This window comes from Mastigoproctus giganteus, chromosome 7, assembly GCF_048544385.1.
Source record: "Mastigoproctus giganteus isolate SK-2022 chromosome 7, ASM4854438v1, whole genome shotgun sequence".
Taxonomy (NCBI): domain Eukaryota; kingdom Metazoa; phylum Arthropoda; class Arachnida; order Uropygi; family Thelyphonidae; genus Mastigoproctus; species Mastigoproctus giganteus.
The window spans coordinates 43,944,755-43,962,343 of record NC_143581.1 but is presented as its reverse complement, the minus strand read 5'-3'; the positions used below and the strand labels follow the sequence as shown (position 1 = coordinate 43,962,343).

Below are 17,589 nucleotides of genomic sequence, written 5' to 3'. Positions count from 1 at the left end.
GTATTTTAGCAATGCATTATGAATTTATTTCGTCCATAGGCACTACATACTGTTCAAACACACTGACTATCTAAACTAGCCCCCCCCCCCCTCCCACACTGTGAGTAAAAGGCTGGATTCGAATCCCGTCGATGTTTCGGAGAGGATTTCCGGTTAACCCTCTCCGAAACAATCTTTGAGACCTAATCACAATACAAAATTATCGTGTTGGGAATTTAAAAGGTGCCCTCCTGGGTGGTGAAGTGGTTAAGATCCTCTTCCTTCCGCTCCGCGTAGAAAAGGTCAGACTTCGAATCCCGTCTCGGTGGAAAGAATTTTTATGATCTTTTTCACGCTGTGGCCGAATTAGTCTCGCACGAGGGTTGTACGGCTCCTTCTCCTCACCAGAAACTTAGGTTTTTCATCCAGCAAAGCAGGCAAACTGACTGAAGAATCCATGCAATTTACAAACGCGATCACTGACCCCTTATAGTTGCTTTAGCACAAAAACCATACCAATTTGGATGGTTGTTCCATAACTTGCGATAACTTAGTATATATCATATTGTATTCATAAATATTAACATTTCTTTGTGGCATGAAAAAAAGCTACCTAAAGGAAAAAGATTGTTGAAATATTTCAACCATTCTCTTGATTTAATTTTGTTTTTCGAAAATATTCTTTCTTTGCCGTAAATCACAGTGAACTACGTTACGTTTGGTGATGAGTTGAGTGAATGGGGAATCGTTACCATTAAGGGAATGTCTTACTTATAACGTAACAGAAATCTTATAAAAACGATTAACGTAATTTCCGTTGTGTAGCTCAGCTTGGGAAAAAGGCGGCACAGCTGCTTCTTCACACAGTTAAACACGGCAGATGTCGTCTCACATACACTAAGAGAACTCTCTCTCTGGAATGAGAAATCTTCTGTCAAGTACAGAAAACCTATAATAAATCTATAGTTCGAAGCTACAGTTACCAGAAGAGCTTTTTGGCCGAAACAACACGACCCTTGAAGTGGTCCAGGGGATGAGTTAAATGTAGTAGCAAATGCGAACATTAATAATATTCCCAGAAGATAACACTGTGATGCATCGAAATGCCATTCGTTCTTGTCAACAAATTCCAATCTACTCGCATTTCAATTGATTGCAGCTTTTGAGAGGTGTGAGCGCCACCAACCGAGTTAAAAGGCCCTTTGCATGTAACCATTAATAATGGCATTTGTGACACTACCTAACTAATGGATTCAACCAAAATGCTGACCTGTTTTCTACCCCAGTTTCGACCTTTGATTAAACTTCACTAGAATTGAAGACCACAACAACATCTGCCGATTTACTTGGATGGGTATCCTTTAACAATACCAATGATTTTTTATTTCCCGCTTTGGAATCGGAAGGTTAAAGGAATAAGATCGATGACTTTCCTTGTTCACACGGTATTTTATCTCAAGATAAATTGTTGCTGTTCTTTTATCGAAAGTAGTCCAGCATTCGGGGTGGAAGGAGCATTGAACCTTCACATATATTTTATTATGCTTACTTTATAGCAGGATTCTTGAATTATCCGATGGGGATTGCGATATGTGTGTCCTGTTCCAGAATGAAACGCAGATAAATAAAATTAATTTTCTGTTTATACTCTGGAACGACCACACAGTCAGAGAATACAAGAAACAGCACTGTATTCAGCAGTCACGGGCTTGAACCCGGGTCACTCAAGGCACGTGTACTTATGCACCCGGGCGCCTGACCACTCGGCTACGGTGGCCTTCCCGTCCCACAAATCGTATTATGATTCTGTTATGTTTCTTCGTCTTTAAAAAATGGGATATCTTATTGGACATTTTAGGGATAGAAAGTTTGAAATACTTAAAAAAATTTTGCACCTTTATTCTCGGCTACCCAGAAATCTTGTCTTTCTTCGGCGTTCATTCTCTGAGTTATCCTTCTTGTCACCTTGAAAGTGGATTTTTTTTTAATCTGAATATTGTAAAAGTTACCTAATTTATGGTAATTGGATTGTTGAGGAAAAGATGCGTTTTTAAGAATTCCTCTATAATCTCCAACGGAAATCAAATCTAGACTTCAAAATAGTGACCCCACTGGTCACGGAAGACATGGGATGGGGCCAGGGTTGGCTACCTTTATAAGAGTTAATTTCATGAGTCTTAAGCAAGCACCTTCACGGTAATATTTGTAGGATTACTCAAGGAATAAAGTAAAAATACACACATTACATAATTAGAGAAAACGGCATTACTAATAGCAGTAGATGATGCGGAAGGATATATCCAATGAGAATGGAAAAGGGTTTATACGTCTCGTCCGGCTGCTGTTTATGTTACATACTCAGCTAGGTCGTTAGAAATTAAAAAAAATCGATATTATCTTTGTAAAGATAAGAATTTTACATAGTTCTCAAGAATGTCTGCTTATTTAAAATGAGAGAGGTGTTCGCATACCGATTTAATTGTGCAAGATTAATTAGGAATTTTTGCATTTTTAAAGTTGCAAATATAAATTAGCCCATTTACTAAAATTCCTTTCCAGGTATTTTGATAAGCATTAATACTAGCAACTTTAACTGTCCTATTCAGAGCATAATTGGATTCACTTATAAATAAAACTAACAAGATGCAGTAACTAAATAATAAAATTATTCCCTGTGCGTTCTAGTGAATTTAATTCATCTAATTGGAATATTATATGCAAATAAAGCAGTGAAAAATCGAGAGGTTTTAATGAATTTTACACATCACCCTTATTTCCACACGAGAATGATTTACATTTAGGAAAATTTACGACCTTAAAGGCCAGAAAAAGCCGTGATATATGACTCTAATAAATCACGACACACGGAAGTTATTAATCTTGCTTAATAATATTCTGCACGTCACACTGAAGTGATAGCGGAATTGGGCAGCACCATTTTGGCAACAAAAATGCACCGATGAGGAAAAAATGTAATTTTTAAGACTTAGTGATGCTTTTAAGTGTCATAGTAAGACAGCAATTGTAATTCTGATTCTTAAATCCTAGGATAAAACGCCGATTAAATTGCTTGCCTAATCTTAACTCGACAGTAAAAATTCGGATTTAAAAAAAAAAAAAAAAGAAGAAGAAGAAGAAGAAGAAGAAAAATTGCAATTACGGTTGGTCCAAAAATGCGTCAGTTAGAAGAAACCCTTTTATTCGTATATACAATACAGATGACAGCATTTGTTCCCGAGTAGCATTTTTATGTAACACACTGTGCAGGTGAAAGTTATTTTAGAGGCTTTGTCACGTCATGATGCTGTTTCTGACAGCACGAAATTCATTTCTTCCCCCATCCCCCTCTTTCACAATAAACGTGCACTTCTGACCAATTACATTGGATTCTCGGTGCTTGCCATTCTGGCCACTTTATCCAAGGACAAGGCACAGAAAGCTTTTCACAAACTTCGAGGAATTCTTAATCCCGATACACGGAAAGACTTTTAATTTCAAAGAGAATTTGAACACTTTAGATGGTTATCAAACTCTTGCCGTTCGAACTTCTTTTATAGCTACAGCGCGTCTCAATAGATGGCAGCTGTCGACACACTAAAAGATTAGTTCATTGCCGAAATGGTGTAAACTCTGACGTGTTTCCGAAGATGGTAAGTGACTGGAGCATTTTCTACTGCATTGAATCTTCGCTTAATCAAATTACTCGTCATTCAGATTCTCAAAAGAACCTGTCTTTGCAAACACACACGATCTGATACTTGTGATGTTCCTTGATTTTATGTTGTTCGAGCTCTCCAAGATGGCGTTTTTATGAAACAGAACTTTATCTCCATTGATACCTTTCAGATTTTAGTGGCACATAAATCCATGTTGGAACAGCTAGCAATATTGCCTTTTTTTAAAGCGATGTTCGCACATTATTACTTATATTCTAGCGTTTAAGAGGACACTGAAAGACGTGGATAGTGATTGAAGTTAAGTGAAAGATCAATTTAATAGATATAAGCAGAAGATATCTTTGTGCCTCCATATGTAGTGTCAGGCATTATATTTTTAAAGCAAAGGTTCTACTGGAGATTATCCCAATAACGGCTTCTTATATTTTCATTTGAAAGTGAGGGCAAGCTCTAAAATCAACTACTCCTGTTTAAAATCAGTGAAGGGTTTTCTTTGCAATCTCTTGTAAGAGTGAGTTTTGTTTCCCAAGATTTTTGGTGGATTTGGCTTAAATTGCCTTATCTCTGTGATGTCAGTTCCGTCAATTGAATTGACGCCATCCGAATAATGGTCAGTAGCTATTGGAAACTGGTTTTAATGCTGATGATTCATTCTCCACTCTACAGCAATATTTGACAAAATGTTTTGTGTTTGTCTTTGCAAACGAAACAACGATGGCTATGAGACGTCTGTATACTATAATGGTTCTAAATTGCATGTAATCTATGGTTTGCATGATTTTCTGAAAGACAAGCTCGAGACAGAAACCGAGTAACTGAAACAGATTGTTCAAATTCTGTTGAATATCTTTGAGTCTAGGATGTACGATTATACAATTCTCGATACAATTAACAGAATAAAACGTTTTTCATTAATATTTTATTGTGAACAGTGTTGCCGAAGGCAAATATTTGATATAATAGGCATCCTGGCATTCAAATTCCGGGTAACCAACAGAAATCGATCTACCACCTTACAGAGCTGCGCATTATGCAAATTATTCATGCCTATAAAAAGACGAGTTGCGACCACATCACTTCATTCATTCTTTTTTTTTTTTTTGCTTGTTCGGATGGGATAGCCACATATCCAGTACTTAGGATGGCAAGTCATCGTCATTTAGATGATTCTTTGAGATGGTGGGCCGTTGGACGACTTGAAGCCGAGCAGTTGCAGGCGGCACGTTGTCTTAATGTGTCACGCAGTGTCGTTTCGGAACTATGGAAGCAGTCTCAGCAAACAGGAACCAGAACACCGCTATCTGCCACTAACAGCAAGACCGAACCCTACGATGTCCTGTCATCAACTGTCTCTTGAGGTGGCGACAGCCACACATGAAAATATTTCCAACCGGACTGTGTTAAGAAGGCTCAATTCAAGTGAACTCTACGCAAGGAAGCCAGTGATTTGAATCCCATTAATCCCAAACCACCGCAGAGATTGTCGCAACTGGTGCCATGAGCATGTGACTCGGAGCCCTAACAAGTGCGGTACAGTTCTGTTCTCTGATCAGTCCCGGTTTAGCCTACAAACAGATTCTAGACGTTATTTCATCTGGAGACAACGAAGAATGCGGTACTATCTCTCCAACATCAGTGAAAGAGACACTTACGTGGAGGCGTTGTGGGGCGATCAACGGCCGCACCCTTCATGTTTTAATAGGGATAGCGTAACTGTGCAGCGGTACCGAGAACAGATCCTTGAACCCTATGTGCGACTTTTTAAGGCTGCGTTTATCCCAGATTTTATTTTCATGAACGGCATGGGACAGGGTTGCCGACAGCCAACTCCACATTCACTTGGTGAGCTAAGGTCTGCGCTGGTGGAAAAATGAGATTTGTTGCCACAGAATCTTATATCGAGCGTGGTTTACAGCTGTAAAACCTGTTTAGCCGTTGGAGGGATCATACGCCGTACTGGTCATGTGACCATATTTTTGAGCATCTTGTATTGACTTTTGTAATGTGACCTTTATTGGTAATTCTTATACAACCCCTTTAAATGTCCCTTATACTTGTCCTTAGTTTCTGGCTGTCTCGTATGGTACATGATCATAACAGATTTTGTCCCACTTAATCGCAAGCTGCACGAGTTACACCACTTTTTGTACGTGTTCGTTTAATTTTGTCGAGCAGCGTATTATTCAATCGAAAAGTGATATACTGATATACATGGTGAAGAAAATAACTAGGCTCTTGGGTACAACAAAAAAAATTTAATTATATATCTGTGCATTATGAGAAAGAGGTTATGTGTTTATTATATAAATACCTAAACTCTCTGCTCATATACAAGTCATGCATTTATTCATTTTTGGTATACTTAATTATAAACAAGTTAGAACATTTGTTTAGGAGTCAGTCAGTTGCGAAACTTCTGTTGAAAATAATTGTGCTTAATTTCGTTTCTTTCTGTCAGTATATGCAGAATTCATGTGCGTTTCACAGAGAGAAAAAATAATAATCTTTGCAATGAGTACAAAGTTGAATTTTGTTTTTAAATTGAAATCTGTTAGTTTTATTGTATATTCTGAAAGATTAATACTTGCATCTTGCATTTATATTACACTTATTCCTCAAGTTCTAAAGACTTCTATTAATGTAATACATCTTAGAAGTCTACAATCGCACACTTTCTTCGTACACGGGTAATAAAAAAATAAATTGCAACTACGGTTGTTATTTTTCAAACTTAACTGCGTATATTTTTAAATAACATGATATTACCATGAAACTTTACGATATATATGAGAATATCATAGAATTTTAGGAGAGAGGGTTCAAAGATGGGTATCAGATTAGCGATGAGTGCAAATCGATGCACATATGAAGATCGGCTTATAAGGTGCAGACTGCAAAGTTTCACAACTAGACATAAAGGGTGATCTAACTGAGATGGATGTAAAGGCGCTGAAAGGGTTAAGTAAAATGCATGAGGAAAATCTGTTCTCCCTAATAGGCGAGGCAGAATCATGGGGCACAAATATAAAATCTCAGGGAATAACTGAAGATTACATCTCATGAAATTCACTTATGGGCAGCGGATTGTCGAACAATGGAATAAGTTGCCTCCGAATGTAGCAGAGACGGTAAGTCTAGCTAAGTTCAAAGCGGAATTAGATGTTTACCTCGTGGGAATGGGAATAGTCTTTTATTATTATTAGGCTGGTGCAGAAAAAATCCACTTTCTTCAATCATTTGGCCTTACTAATACTTACACAATTAGAATACGAGACTATAAAAGCAGTCTTTTCTAACCTAAAGCGGTACGGAACGAATCTGATTAGGTTTTCTCTTAATAATCCGGCCTTTGGGTCTTCCGTGGTGGCTTCATCGCTTGTTTCGAGAAGTCTGCGTTGGGTTCAAATGGCGTTCAAGACCGAAGGAATTTCTAACATCCTCTTCAAGCGATATCACAGTTATTCGATCTGGGGCGGAGGAAGGAAGGTTTACCCCCCGGGCTTTGTTTTGAATTTTTCAGCACGCACAACATAAAAATTGGCTTGCACAAGCATGCGTCTACAGACAAAACTATACGAATATGAGCGACACGCACCGGTGCCATTACGTAATAATTTGAATATGTTCCTATCCTCGGAGAATTTTATGCGCATCGACTACTCAGGTCATAGTGCACCAGTCCTCATTGTCCGATGGATAATTCTTTCTTTGGCATACTGCGTTAATGTTTGGGAGAGTTTGGATCAGAAGATTGGTGGCAGGATAGCTGAAAACTCGCACAATCGGAGTCTTTAAATGTGTCAAGGAAGTCTCGTGTAACAGCTAGACTTTCTATATAAGCTATTCACACTCTCTCTCTCTCTCTCTCTCTCTCTCTCTCTCTCTCTGCACAGAAAGCTTCAGCAACGGGGTATCTACGCGACTGTATTTCCCCTCCTATGATTGTATTTCTTCTCCCACAAGAGAGCCCGTTTGACTTAACAAATGGCCCAGTGCTTAACTTAGAGATGAGCCTCATTTGGAATATACTCCTATTCCTCTCGCGTTAGAGAGGAGCCACTATGGGGGAGTTAGTCCGCACCGATCTCCAAACCTTCGAGGAGTGAGGGAATAGAAGAATTTGACTGATCAAACGTAGAGGAGCGAGATATTTTAGCCGGTATGAAGCGCTTTAAAGGAACCAAGATGCTTAGAATCCAATTTCGTGAACAATCATCTGGTTGTCATGGAATCGCACGCTCAATTGCATGCTTAAATATATCAAAGAAACTTTTTTTTTTAATTTTTAGCGATCATGCATATTATTTGTGAAAATATAAGCATATTTCTTTTCTACCTCAATATACTTGAGACAATACTATTCCAGAAAATAACTGATCGGATTCTATTAAGTATACACAGGGTTAAAGCACGGGGACAGTACTCTCAAGATCGATTCACGACCTAAAAACAATAGAAAACGTTCGTGTAAACATGTGTGTGATTCTGCGTGGTTACGAAACTATGGCAATTTGAATATTTAAACAAGTTAATGTACGCAGTGCGCTACGCTTCATGGACGTCAGATTTTTATTTCTTAATTGAAATTTTTCTTTTGCTATGATTAACAGAAGTAAAAAGTAAAAATACTGTACAATTAATTGCTAACTGATTAAATAATAATATATAAAAGTAACTATTTTCACTACACTGCGCATACCCCAAAAGTAATAGTCGTCCCACGTTTCGTAATACGTTGAAACCAACAGGGCACGATATGCAGCACGTTTTTCAAGCTTTCTGATTTAATAAGTTAAATAATCACAGTATATTGTCAACGCTTTCGTAATGCAATTTACTCATTTCTTACTGGATTTTAAAAACAATTGAAATATAATACGTATTAATATAATAAGCAAATAGTTATAATTCGTGATTTATATATTTAGTAAACTTACAAAAAAAAGACAATGTCTTTTATGCTTATTCTCTTTTTTTTATTATTTTAATTATTTTTTACGATTGGAAACTCGATAACCAATTTTAAAAATTTACACCACCATAGCTGCTTAACCGTTTGGAATCAAAAATATGTTCATATGAACTTTATTCATTGTTTTCAGGTTCTCAATCGATCTTGAAACTGCAGTCTACAAGTTACGACACGGCCTGTATAGTTCATATTTTATTTATGTAACTTAATTTTGATCGCCCCTGAAAAGCTGACATCAAATTGGAACTGTGCTTAAATAAATCTGTTCTACAGTAATCGTTGTCACCGTTACATAGCGAATTAGACGGGTGCAGTCCTCGAACGAATATTAAATTTCGAAAGGTTTCAATAATAAATTAGAGCAACAAACGTGATTGCAAATAGCAGAACAAGATTGGATACAACCTCAATGATTAATACTGTCGAAAAATATGCTTATGAAATTAAAGTATTTATCTTAATTAGAGAAACAGATTACAGTAGTGTTTGTACTAATGCTTGATTAGCAGTTTCGCTAAAAGCAATTATCACGTTAATTACACTGATATAAATAATTAAAACGCTATTAATAATTGTATTTAATTTTTTTCTAAGGTCGGCAAGTTTATACTTGCAATACTGATACTAATTTTATATTATTATTGTATTATTTGCAAAAAGATGGAATAAGATAAAATAAAATTTACATCTTGAATTGAACATTCAAACTATTAAATAACATAAAATTTAAAACTATCAAAAATAATTTAAAATTTTATAAACTTATATTAGAAAATAATTTTAAAACTATGATTTTTTTATTTAGTAAATATAAATTCGAAAGTATAAAATTTTTAATTATTAATTGCTAGGTTTTGAAATTCTCCGTTCATACATTAAAAAATAACTAAAATATAAACGATAAAAGGCGAATTCACTAGAATTTTGTAAAACAGAAAGCATAACTCCTAAATGAAGAAGAGGGAAAACTGGGTGTATATCTGCTTGACTGACATGATTTTCAGTGCATTTAAACAATTTTAAAGTAATTAAAAAGACAAAATTTCTGAAATCTGATTCTCTTTCTTCCTTTCAGAACTGCATCATCATCGCTGACAAACAAAGGACTGTTCTTTATAACAAGCACACGCGCAATCGTCTTGCCAAAAGTAAGCGCTGTTAGCGAAAGCAGCTTTGGGGAGGCTCCTTGCTACATCGTCTAATCCACCATCTCCGTCTCTACGGTGTCAACTAATTAACTTGCCCTTCATTTAGAAGCAGAAAGAACCGTTAACCGGATCTCAGGAGGATTCCTATCACCAGGGGGCACTGTAACGCTATTTTGTTAGAGATCAAAGAGTTATTGGAAGGACAGGGCTAATAAAAGATCAGGAAGGACTCTGATGTTCAAAGGAACAGTCTGTCATTTTTTATGGTGGTGCAAATTTTTTTGTAGTTTCTGTATCCTTCACAAGGGATGAGAGGGTTTACCACCAAGGCAGGCGCTATCACCATCTTAGAATAAATCAGAAAATAACGCAACGTAATTTTAATGGCAAAGGGATCCTTACTTCTTCCTGCTTTTGGCAACTGCATGCATTTAATATTAATTTGAATATTAACGGAAAACAAACATTCCACACAACAGCGCTCACTTGGTATGACATTTATTATACTAACCACTCTGTTTAAAAATAAAAATGTAAATAATCCTTCATCACCAATACTAATAGGATATTCGAAGTCGAAAAGCTGCTATATACCTAGCTTACTAAATCACAGAACCATTCAAAAAAAAAAAAAAAAACACGCCATGTAAAAGCCTGCTTTGGTTGCTTCTATTCAGTACTTTGAGATTATGCAGAGAAGCACCATTACCGGATAGTTACGATTTTGATTTATAATACTTGTATTATATCATATTATGTGTTATAAGTACACAATTATCAACTAAACCTCAACCGACTTTGCAAATTTTATTGAAAGTAAAGAATCACCTAATTAAAATTGTCAAAAATGGGCTACAAATATCAACCTTGCTCATATATACACGCATTCACACTTTTAAGTATGCTTTATGTAAATCTATGATGAACATATTCATCAATGGCGTTGGTGCAATTCTCAGTATATTCAGTTCTAAATGTTTGGCATCACAAAAATAATTTTGATGAAAGCGATGCTTCAAAATAAAGACGTTATTATCGGGGAAACACCCATATTACGCACTGCACTAATAAATGCGGTGCTGTTCCCTGATGTTACAATGAAAGTGCTTTCTACCACAAGTCTAAAAACATCTTGATGGCATTATTCGTTGTTTCCATGATTACCTTACTATACACCGTTGAGAAATGGATTGCGCGATTAAGGAATAAACCCGTAATATTCATATTACAATGAGGGGAGATAAAGTATCTAAGCTTATCTAAACTACTTAAAAGCTGTTTACATAAACATTCACAACAATGATGTTATATTAATTTTCTTGCTGTATAATCCACGCTATAAGAGCATGCATTGATGTGCAAAGCGTGAAAGTGCAGCATTAGAGTATATAAGACTACGTATTCTTAACCCCACAACCAACAAACATTCTACACACAATATACTTCTAAATAGCAACATTGTATAAAGCGAATCTTACCTGTAACGACGCTGGTTCTCCGAAGTACCATTTAGAATGCGTTGTCCTACACGGCCACATACATGAAACCAGGTTATTTCCGGGAGGTCTCTACTAGTTACAACAACATCCACTAGGGCAGTAAATGAGCATGTTGTAAAGCCACACTAAAATATGTGAGCGGCACTTTCCGTCCACTGGAACAGCACAAAGACACTGGTGGGACACACCACACAGACGATCACGCACGGTCGGCAAGAACATTAGTTATTGGTGGGGTAGTCTGCGATGTTCGCCATGATTTCGAATGGGGAAACGACAATTCCAGAGCACCAAATGAGTTTCAGAGAAAAGATGATTCCTTGGTTTCTAAGAATACAATCACACACCGTCTGTAGTTCCGTAGACCACGTTCGCTTTTCTTGACGACCCAGCAGCGAGAAGATTATCAACTCAGTCGCCGATGACAAGTCGCCCCGATGGCGTCTCTCCGATACCACCATCTAGATCCCTTCCTGCAGGGGAAAAAAGAAAAAAATCGTCACTAAATGTGGGGAAGAGAATTGTTGGCCTTCACCTACGCACGCATGGAACGCGAAACGCCTGATTTGCTCGCGCTATAAGAACGTGAAAGGACTCAACAAAAAGTTATCAGCTAAAGATTAGTGAATGACGTGCGAGATGTATAGTCGCGCAGCTCGCACTAAAGGGGGTTGCCCTTCGAGGCGATGACACGCTCCCTTCTGCTTTTAACTTGATAAACTTGGATACAGCAATTGTAGCGACACTGCAGTGTGTGTGTACAAGACAGTGTACCATTGCTAACCATTGCTTTGTTGTGAATGCTTTACAATAATTGGTTTCGATTATTTAATTCTACCCACACTTGCATTTATTCTTTTAATTATGATTAATCAACAATTCATATGCATATCAAAGGAGAAGGCTGAATATAAATATAGAAAAGCAAAGCAGAAGAAACAAAAAGCCTTATTTAAAAATCAAAATTATCATATAACCGGATAAAATCAATTAAAGTATCTCATTTCATCAAACGGCTTATTATCATTTATTCTAAGTAAAAAGGCTAATAAATAAAAACGACTAGTCTAGAAACAATAATAGGGGAATAAAAAAGAAAAAAAAAGGGGGTCGAGGAATAAAATTAAGAGAATTTCATTAGTTCAACTAGAGGTTGAAGAAAAAATCGTTATTTTCAGTATTCCAATCAAAATTGTTTTCAATTTCAGCAGGGAATTTATACCACAGATATGAATTTATAAAATGCATATCAATATAAATCTTCAGAGTGATGCGGCGGAATATAAGTCACAATTGTACCAAGTAGCGCAATGCAGTACAAACAACCCAAGGATAAGAAGTGGGATCAATAAATGAGGTGACTAATTCTTATAAGAAAACCAGTCGACTTACGAACTAATGATATACATTTTCATTCTTAATGTTAGCCTTCCTCTCACTTTTTTGTAACGCTTGTCTTTAGCATCTTGTAGTAAATTTTAATAATTGCGAAAGCGCCATCACACCTCTTCTCATAAAGCATACGTCTCAGTTTAGTTCTCAGAATTATTCGTTGCCAAACCTGGCGAATATGATGCAAGAAACTATCGTTATAAGATTGCAGTCGTGGTTCAGTATTTACTCTTTCAGCTTCAACAGAAAAGCCAGTCTAATAGCAATCAAAAGATGCTCTGGAAGGCAGTTTAATGGATATGAGGATCCTACAGTTAATTACATATTTGTCTGAACATAAAATACTCTTATTTCTCAAGACACCTTTCATTAGCTGCTCGTCGGTTCCTTTGAACCAAGTCCATCAAATACTTAATGGTATTCTTGATGTTGGCACCCACCGACCTCCTCCTGAGAGATTTAGTATTCCCACCAACTCCACTGGAGGCTCCTCCTTGCGGAATCTTTTAAGCTATTTAATAACGTCTTATGCGATGGAGAAAAGGCCACTTATAACGTTTTAATAGATTCTATACAGTCTCTTCAAATAATGTCAATTTTAACGGGGATTTTTAGCCTCTATATTAAGCATTATTAATGATCATACCTCTTACTTATCACACACGTGGATTTAAATATAAAAACACGTTAACCAAATAGAAATGTGCATATGAGCGCACTGAATGTTCCTAAACAATTGTGCAATAAATAATAAATGATTTGATTTCTCGACGCACACAAATTTTTGGAAAATAAACAATATTCGAAACAGTCATCGTTACATAAATTATGTTTATGCGAACTGCTGTCTGAAAACTTCGAAACTTTAAAATAACTGATAAGACAAATTTAAATTGCAACCATGTTTTTGTGGTTGGGCATATGTTTATTTACATTGGAAAGACTATTCGAAGCTTGCATTACGCCATTTATTCTCAGTTCCAGACAAATACTCTCAGACAGTGTTTAAACTGAGTTATTCCATTAATGGTCTCCACAGATTGATGGATGTTTTCCCAATGATGAATGATTTATAGCATTCATTTCCCATCAAGAGATGGCGGTAAACTATTATATTCAACTCGCTACAGACCATTTGATAAAGTGAAATATGAAAAATTTTCCGGGCCTCTTTTTCCCATTGCATGACACTTTTTTGCAAGTTGCATGGATTGACAGAAGCAGTGCGAGACTTATTGTGGCAAAAGCAATCACAAAGCAATTATGGACTGGAAGAACAAGGAAATGGATGAGGAACTGTGATGGGCATGCTTGTTTAATACAAACGTTTTTCTAAGCTTTTAAAGTAGTCCGTAGTTTAAACTGAGTTATGATGAGTGATGAGCTTTGGTCGGTACAAGTCAATAATTTGATCTAAATACACAAAAACACTAATTATTCTGTTGGGAGTCCTACAAATATGCAAACCATTACGCTTCAATTTGTTTATTATATGAATGAAGCTTTTTGGGAATTTCCGGGAGAATTAACCACACGACTTACGCGTGAGACCGACCAACTTAGCCACGTTTATTTCAAAAAAACCATAAAAATTTCTTGAGTCACTGACAGGATTCCAACTAGTGTTTTTTACCACTCGATGTGGAATGCGATGATTATAACCACGGTGCTATCCTTCGCGCGTCTAAATAAACCCCGCTCAGTCAATCCGTCGCGAATGTGAAGAATCTGTCCAAACTTGAATGGAATCAAACTAAAACAACGTAAATAACACCTCGACTACGTTAACCAAAGAAAAACAAAACAAATGCATACTACCTTTAGTTCAAGTCTAATGTCAACAAATATCTTCTTTCGTCTTCTCAACCTCCAACCCACGCACGGTACGAAGTACTATAGGTTCTAATACCTCTCGTGTTTGGGGGTTTCATAAAAAAAACTACCTTTAGAGCATTCGCAATTTTTAACATACATACTGCACTTAGTACTTTCTCTAGTATTGTTACTAATAGTTATGAAGGATTAGGTTATGGTTTGGTATGTGTTAAGCTACAAAGCAATTAAAGCTACGAGGCTTGAGAAGACTGCATTTTGTTGTAATAGCGTGTGTCGGTCGGTCGGTTTGGCTGTTTGCTTGCCCGAAATCTACTAATTCGGCCATGCGTAGGAAAAGAAAAAGGGCAGATGCCATTCTTTATACTTTTTTTTTCATTGTAATTAAAATGTTTAATAAACCAGATGTATTTAACTAATGGTTTTTGCATTCATTCAGTATGTTTAATTAATCCAGTAGCGCTGGATTAGTGAATGGAATCACAAGGATGGTACTAAAGCCGGTTTGTCTGTTTGTGAAATTAAAAATCCTTCATAAGCGCATTAACATCTAAAGTCATTTGTATTTCACGTGGAAAGTCATACTCCTTCCACCTGGGATAGGCTAAATACAACCCCGATTAAAGATGCCTTTAAGAATGCGTACGATATCCGACGGAACTCAAACTCGGGCTTCACCAAGTGACACGTCACATGTTGCAAAACCACTACACTGTCAAGGACTACCGTTACTGGTTGCTATACACAAACTCATATATGATGACAGAACTCGCACTGTGACATAATAATAAACAATCGGTTATTAAATCAGTGTTAAAATAAGGCTCTCTTTCTCATCCATCTGGTACCTTATCATTAATTTATAACCTCCATCGTCTTTATTTTATTCCACTGATAAAGAGATATGCAGTAAAACCACAATTTTTTATAAAATCTTTTGGCTCAATAATATTTTCCATAAAATATTTGTTATGTTTCTTTCATTTAAGGTTCCCATATTGTAGGATTTTCGTTATAAAACGTTTAAGCTTTGCCATTTTACTCCTTGCCTAACTGTTCCTCTCTTATTGCTGTCCAGTCCGCGACTAATCAAAACTTCGCTTCTCCTTCTTTGGTATACTGCTTATTTCTTCAGCTCTTTATTACGAAAATAGGACACTGAGCGTTTTCACTGCAATACCATGGGGGGAGCTTTGAAATCCGTAAACGAACTCTTAGAGTTTTCTGAGTCGACCAATAAGGCAAACTTTGCGAACAAGGATGCAAAATGCATGCCGTGTTAGTTGCTGTTTGTTGATTTGTTCAGACACCAAGTAAACAACGTTCGTCTGCTGATTTTTTAAAATTTGTTAGGTTACTGCATACATTTTAAATGCCTTTCTGAAAAGAAAGTGGACATCATTCGTAAAAGCAAATCCGACTTTTGCATGTAATAAAGATCACGTAGTTGGGCATAGCGTCATCTGCATCAAAACCATACGGTCATGCAGATGGTAACATTTCAAAAATTGCAAAAACAAATCTATAAAATTGAATAAATTAGATGTGCTAGTGTGGGTTAAGCAAATAATGGTGAAAAACATTTCGATGGAAAAGCCAGTGAGCTATGAAAATCAAGAATTTCCTTTCCACCTAACTACTCGTGGTGAGATTTGGTTTGGTTTGGTTTTTATGGTGCATGGGCGACTAAGGCTATAATACGCCAAGACCAATATTTAAATAAGGCACACTCTCGTGGTGAGATGTTTTATAATATTCTCCTCATTAAAACTTTTTCTATTAAAGAAAAAATCCTTCCACAGAGTTAAACTCAGGAGAGATTAAAAAGGCTGCGTCTTCTGGTCACCGGAAAACTGAAATAGTGGCATCTTTCAGCGGGTTTTCCAATGAATTCCTAGTTTTACATTATGGCTTGAATAATCAGTAAAAAGAAACGGCCACTAAAATCAGTAAAAAGAATAATCAGTACCATTTTTCAACGCTTATATCCAAATACGGAGGAAAGAACACAAAATCATTTGTTTGTAGACAAGATGCAACTCATCCGAAAAACACTGCCTAATCTTGCAGGTAGGCAGTGCATATAAGCACATCCCCACCCCCACACTGGGTGGAAAAGTAAACAACTTTCTGGGTTCGAATCCTGTTAATGAAGCGAGGAATTTTTATGGGTATCTTTCACAATCTGGCTGAGTTAGTCGGACTCAGGAGAGGGTTGCATCTCTCTCTCTCTCTCTCTCTCTCTCTCTCTCTCTCTCTCTCTCTCTCTCATGAACTCTTTATTTTCATCCAGAAAACAGGCAGATCGACCACAGAAGGTGTAATTTACATATATACAAAGCAATATGGTCTAAGTCGTTTCTGCATCTAAAATCCGTAACAGCAATAACAATGCCTAAAGTTCCATTTGAACTTCGTATGAACGTGATGTCCATTTTGCAGTGAATGGCCAAGGTGTGGCTGAAATTTTAATCATAGTTAAGAATCATGACTATACTTTTTTTAACTATACCGTAATCTCTGTGCAAAGTTCTTTAAGGTGAAAAAAACTATTTACAATTTTCTTTTTGCACTTATCGCATACCTTATCTCATGATGTGTTTTTGATAATATCAGCAGATTTTAGAACGCACACATTTCTACCCATTTAGATAAGTACAGGAAAGTTTAGTATTTGTGCAAAGGCAACTAAGCCCATGAGATGCTAGTATCTTTTCTACAATGTGTGTGTTATGCAATCGGCTTAATTATTTTTCGGGATGAAAAACAAGTTTTAAAAGAATAAAGCTATCCAACCTTCACCACAAACCCACCAACTCGGTTACGGTTCGAAGAAGCCCATAAAAATTCTTCCAGTCGAAACGGGATTCTAACCCAAGTCTTCTCCGTGCTAGTAATAGCAATCGTAATTATTATGCTGAGCGGAAGACTCCATGAAAAACTATTTATAAATTTATTTTTTGAATATTTGTTATACAATGGTTCCACGTGCGCCGCCACTGTGCACTATAGCCCGAATTTCTGAAAAGTAATGGTGCTGGCTGTTTAGTTATATGTTCCTCAGGGCTTTGTACAATAATGCTTTGCAG

The 17,589-nt window shown here is 36.6% G+C and overlaps 1 protein-coding gene across 2 annotated transcripts in view; it reads right to left on the bottom strand.

Moving 5' to 3' along the window:
- Window positions 1–17,589, bottom strand: part of LOC150082854 (uncharacterized) — a 614,617-nt gene that overhangs the window by 406,553 nt on the left and 190,475 nt on the right. For both annotated transcript variants that reach the window (XM_090377632.1, XM_090377631.1), the window contains exon 2: window positions 11,255–11,748. In XM_090377632.1, coding sequence (XP_090233758.1) covers window positions 11,255–11,285 — 31 coding nt within the window. In that variant the 5' untranslated portion in view covers window positions 11,286–11,748. The remainder of the gene's footprint in view (window positions 1–11,254; window positions 11,749–17,589) is intronic.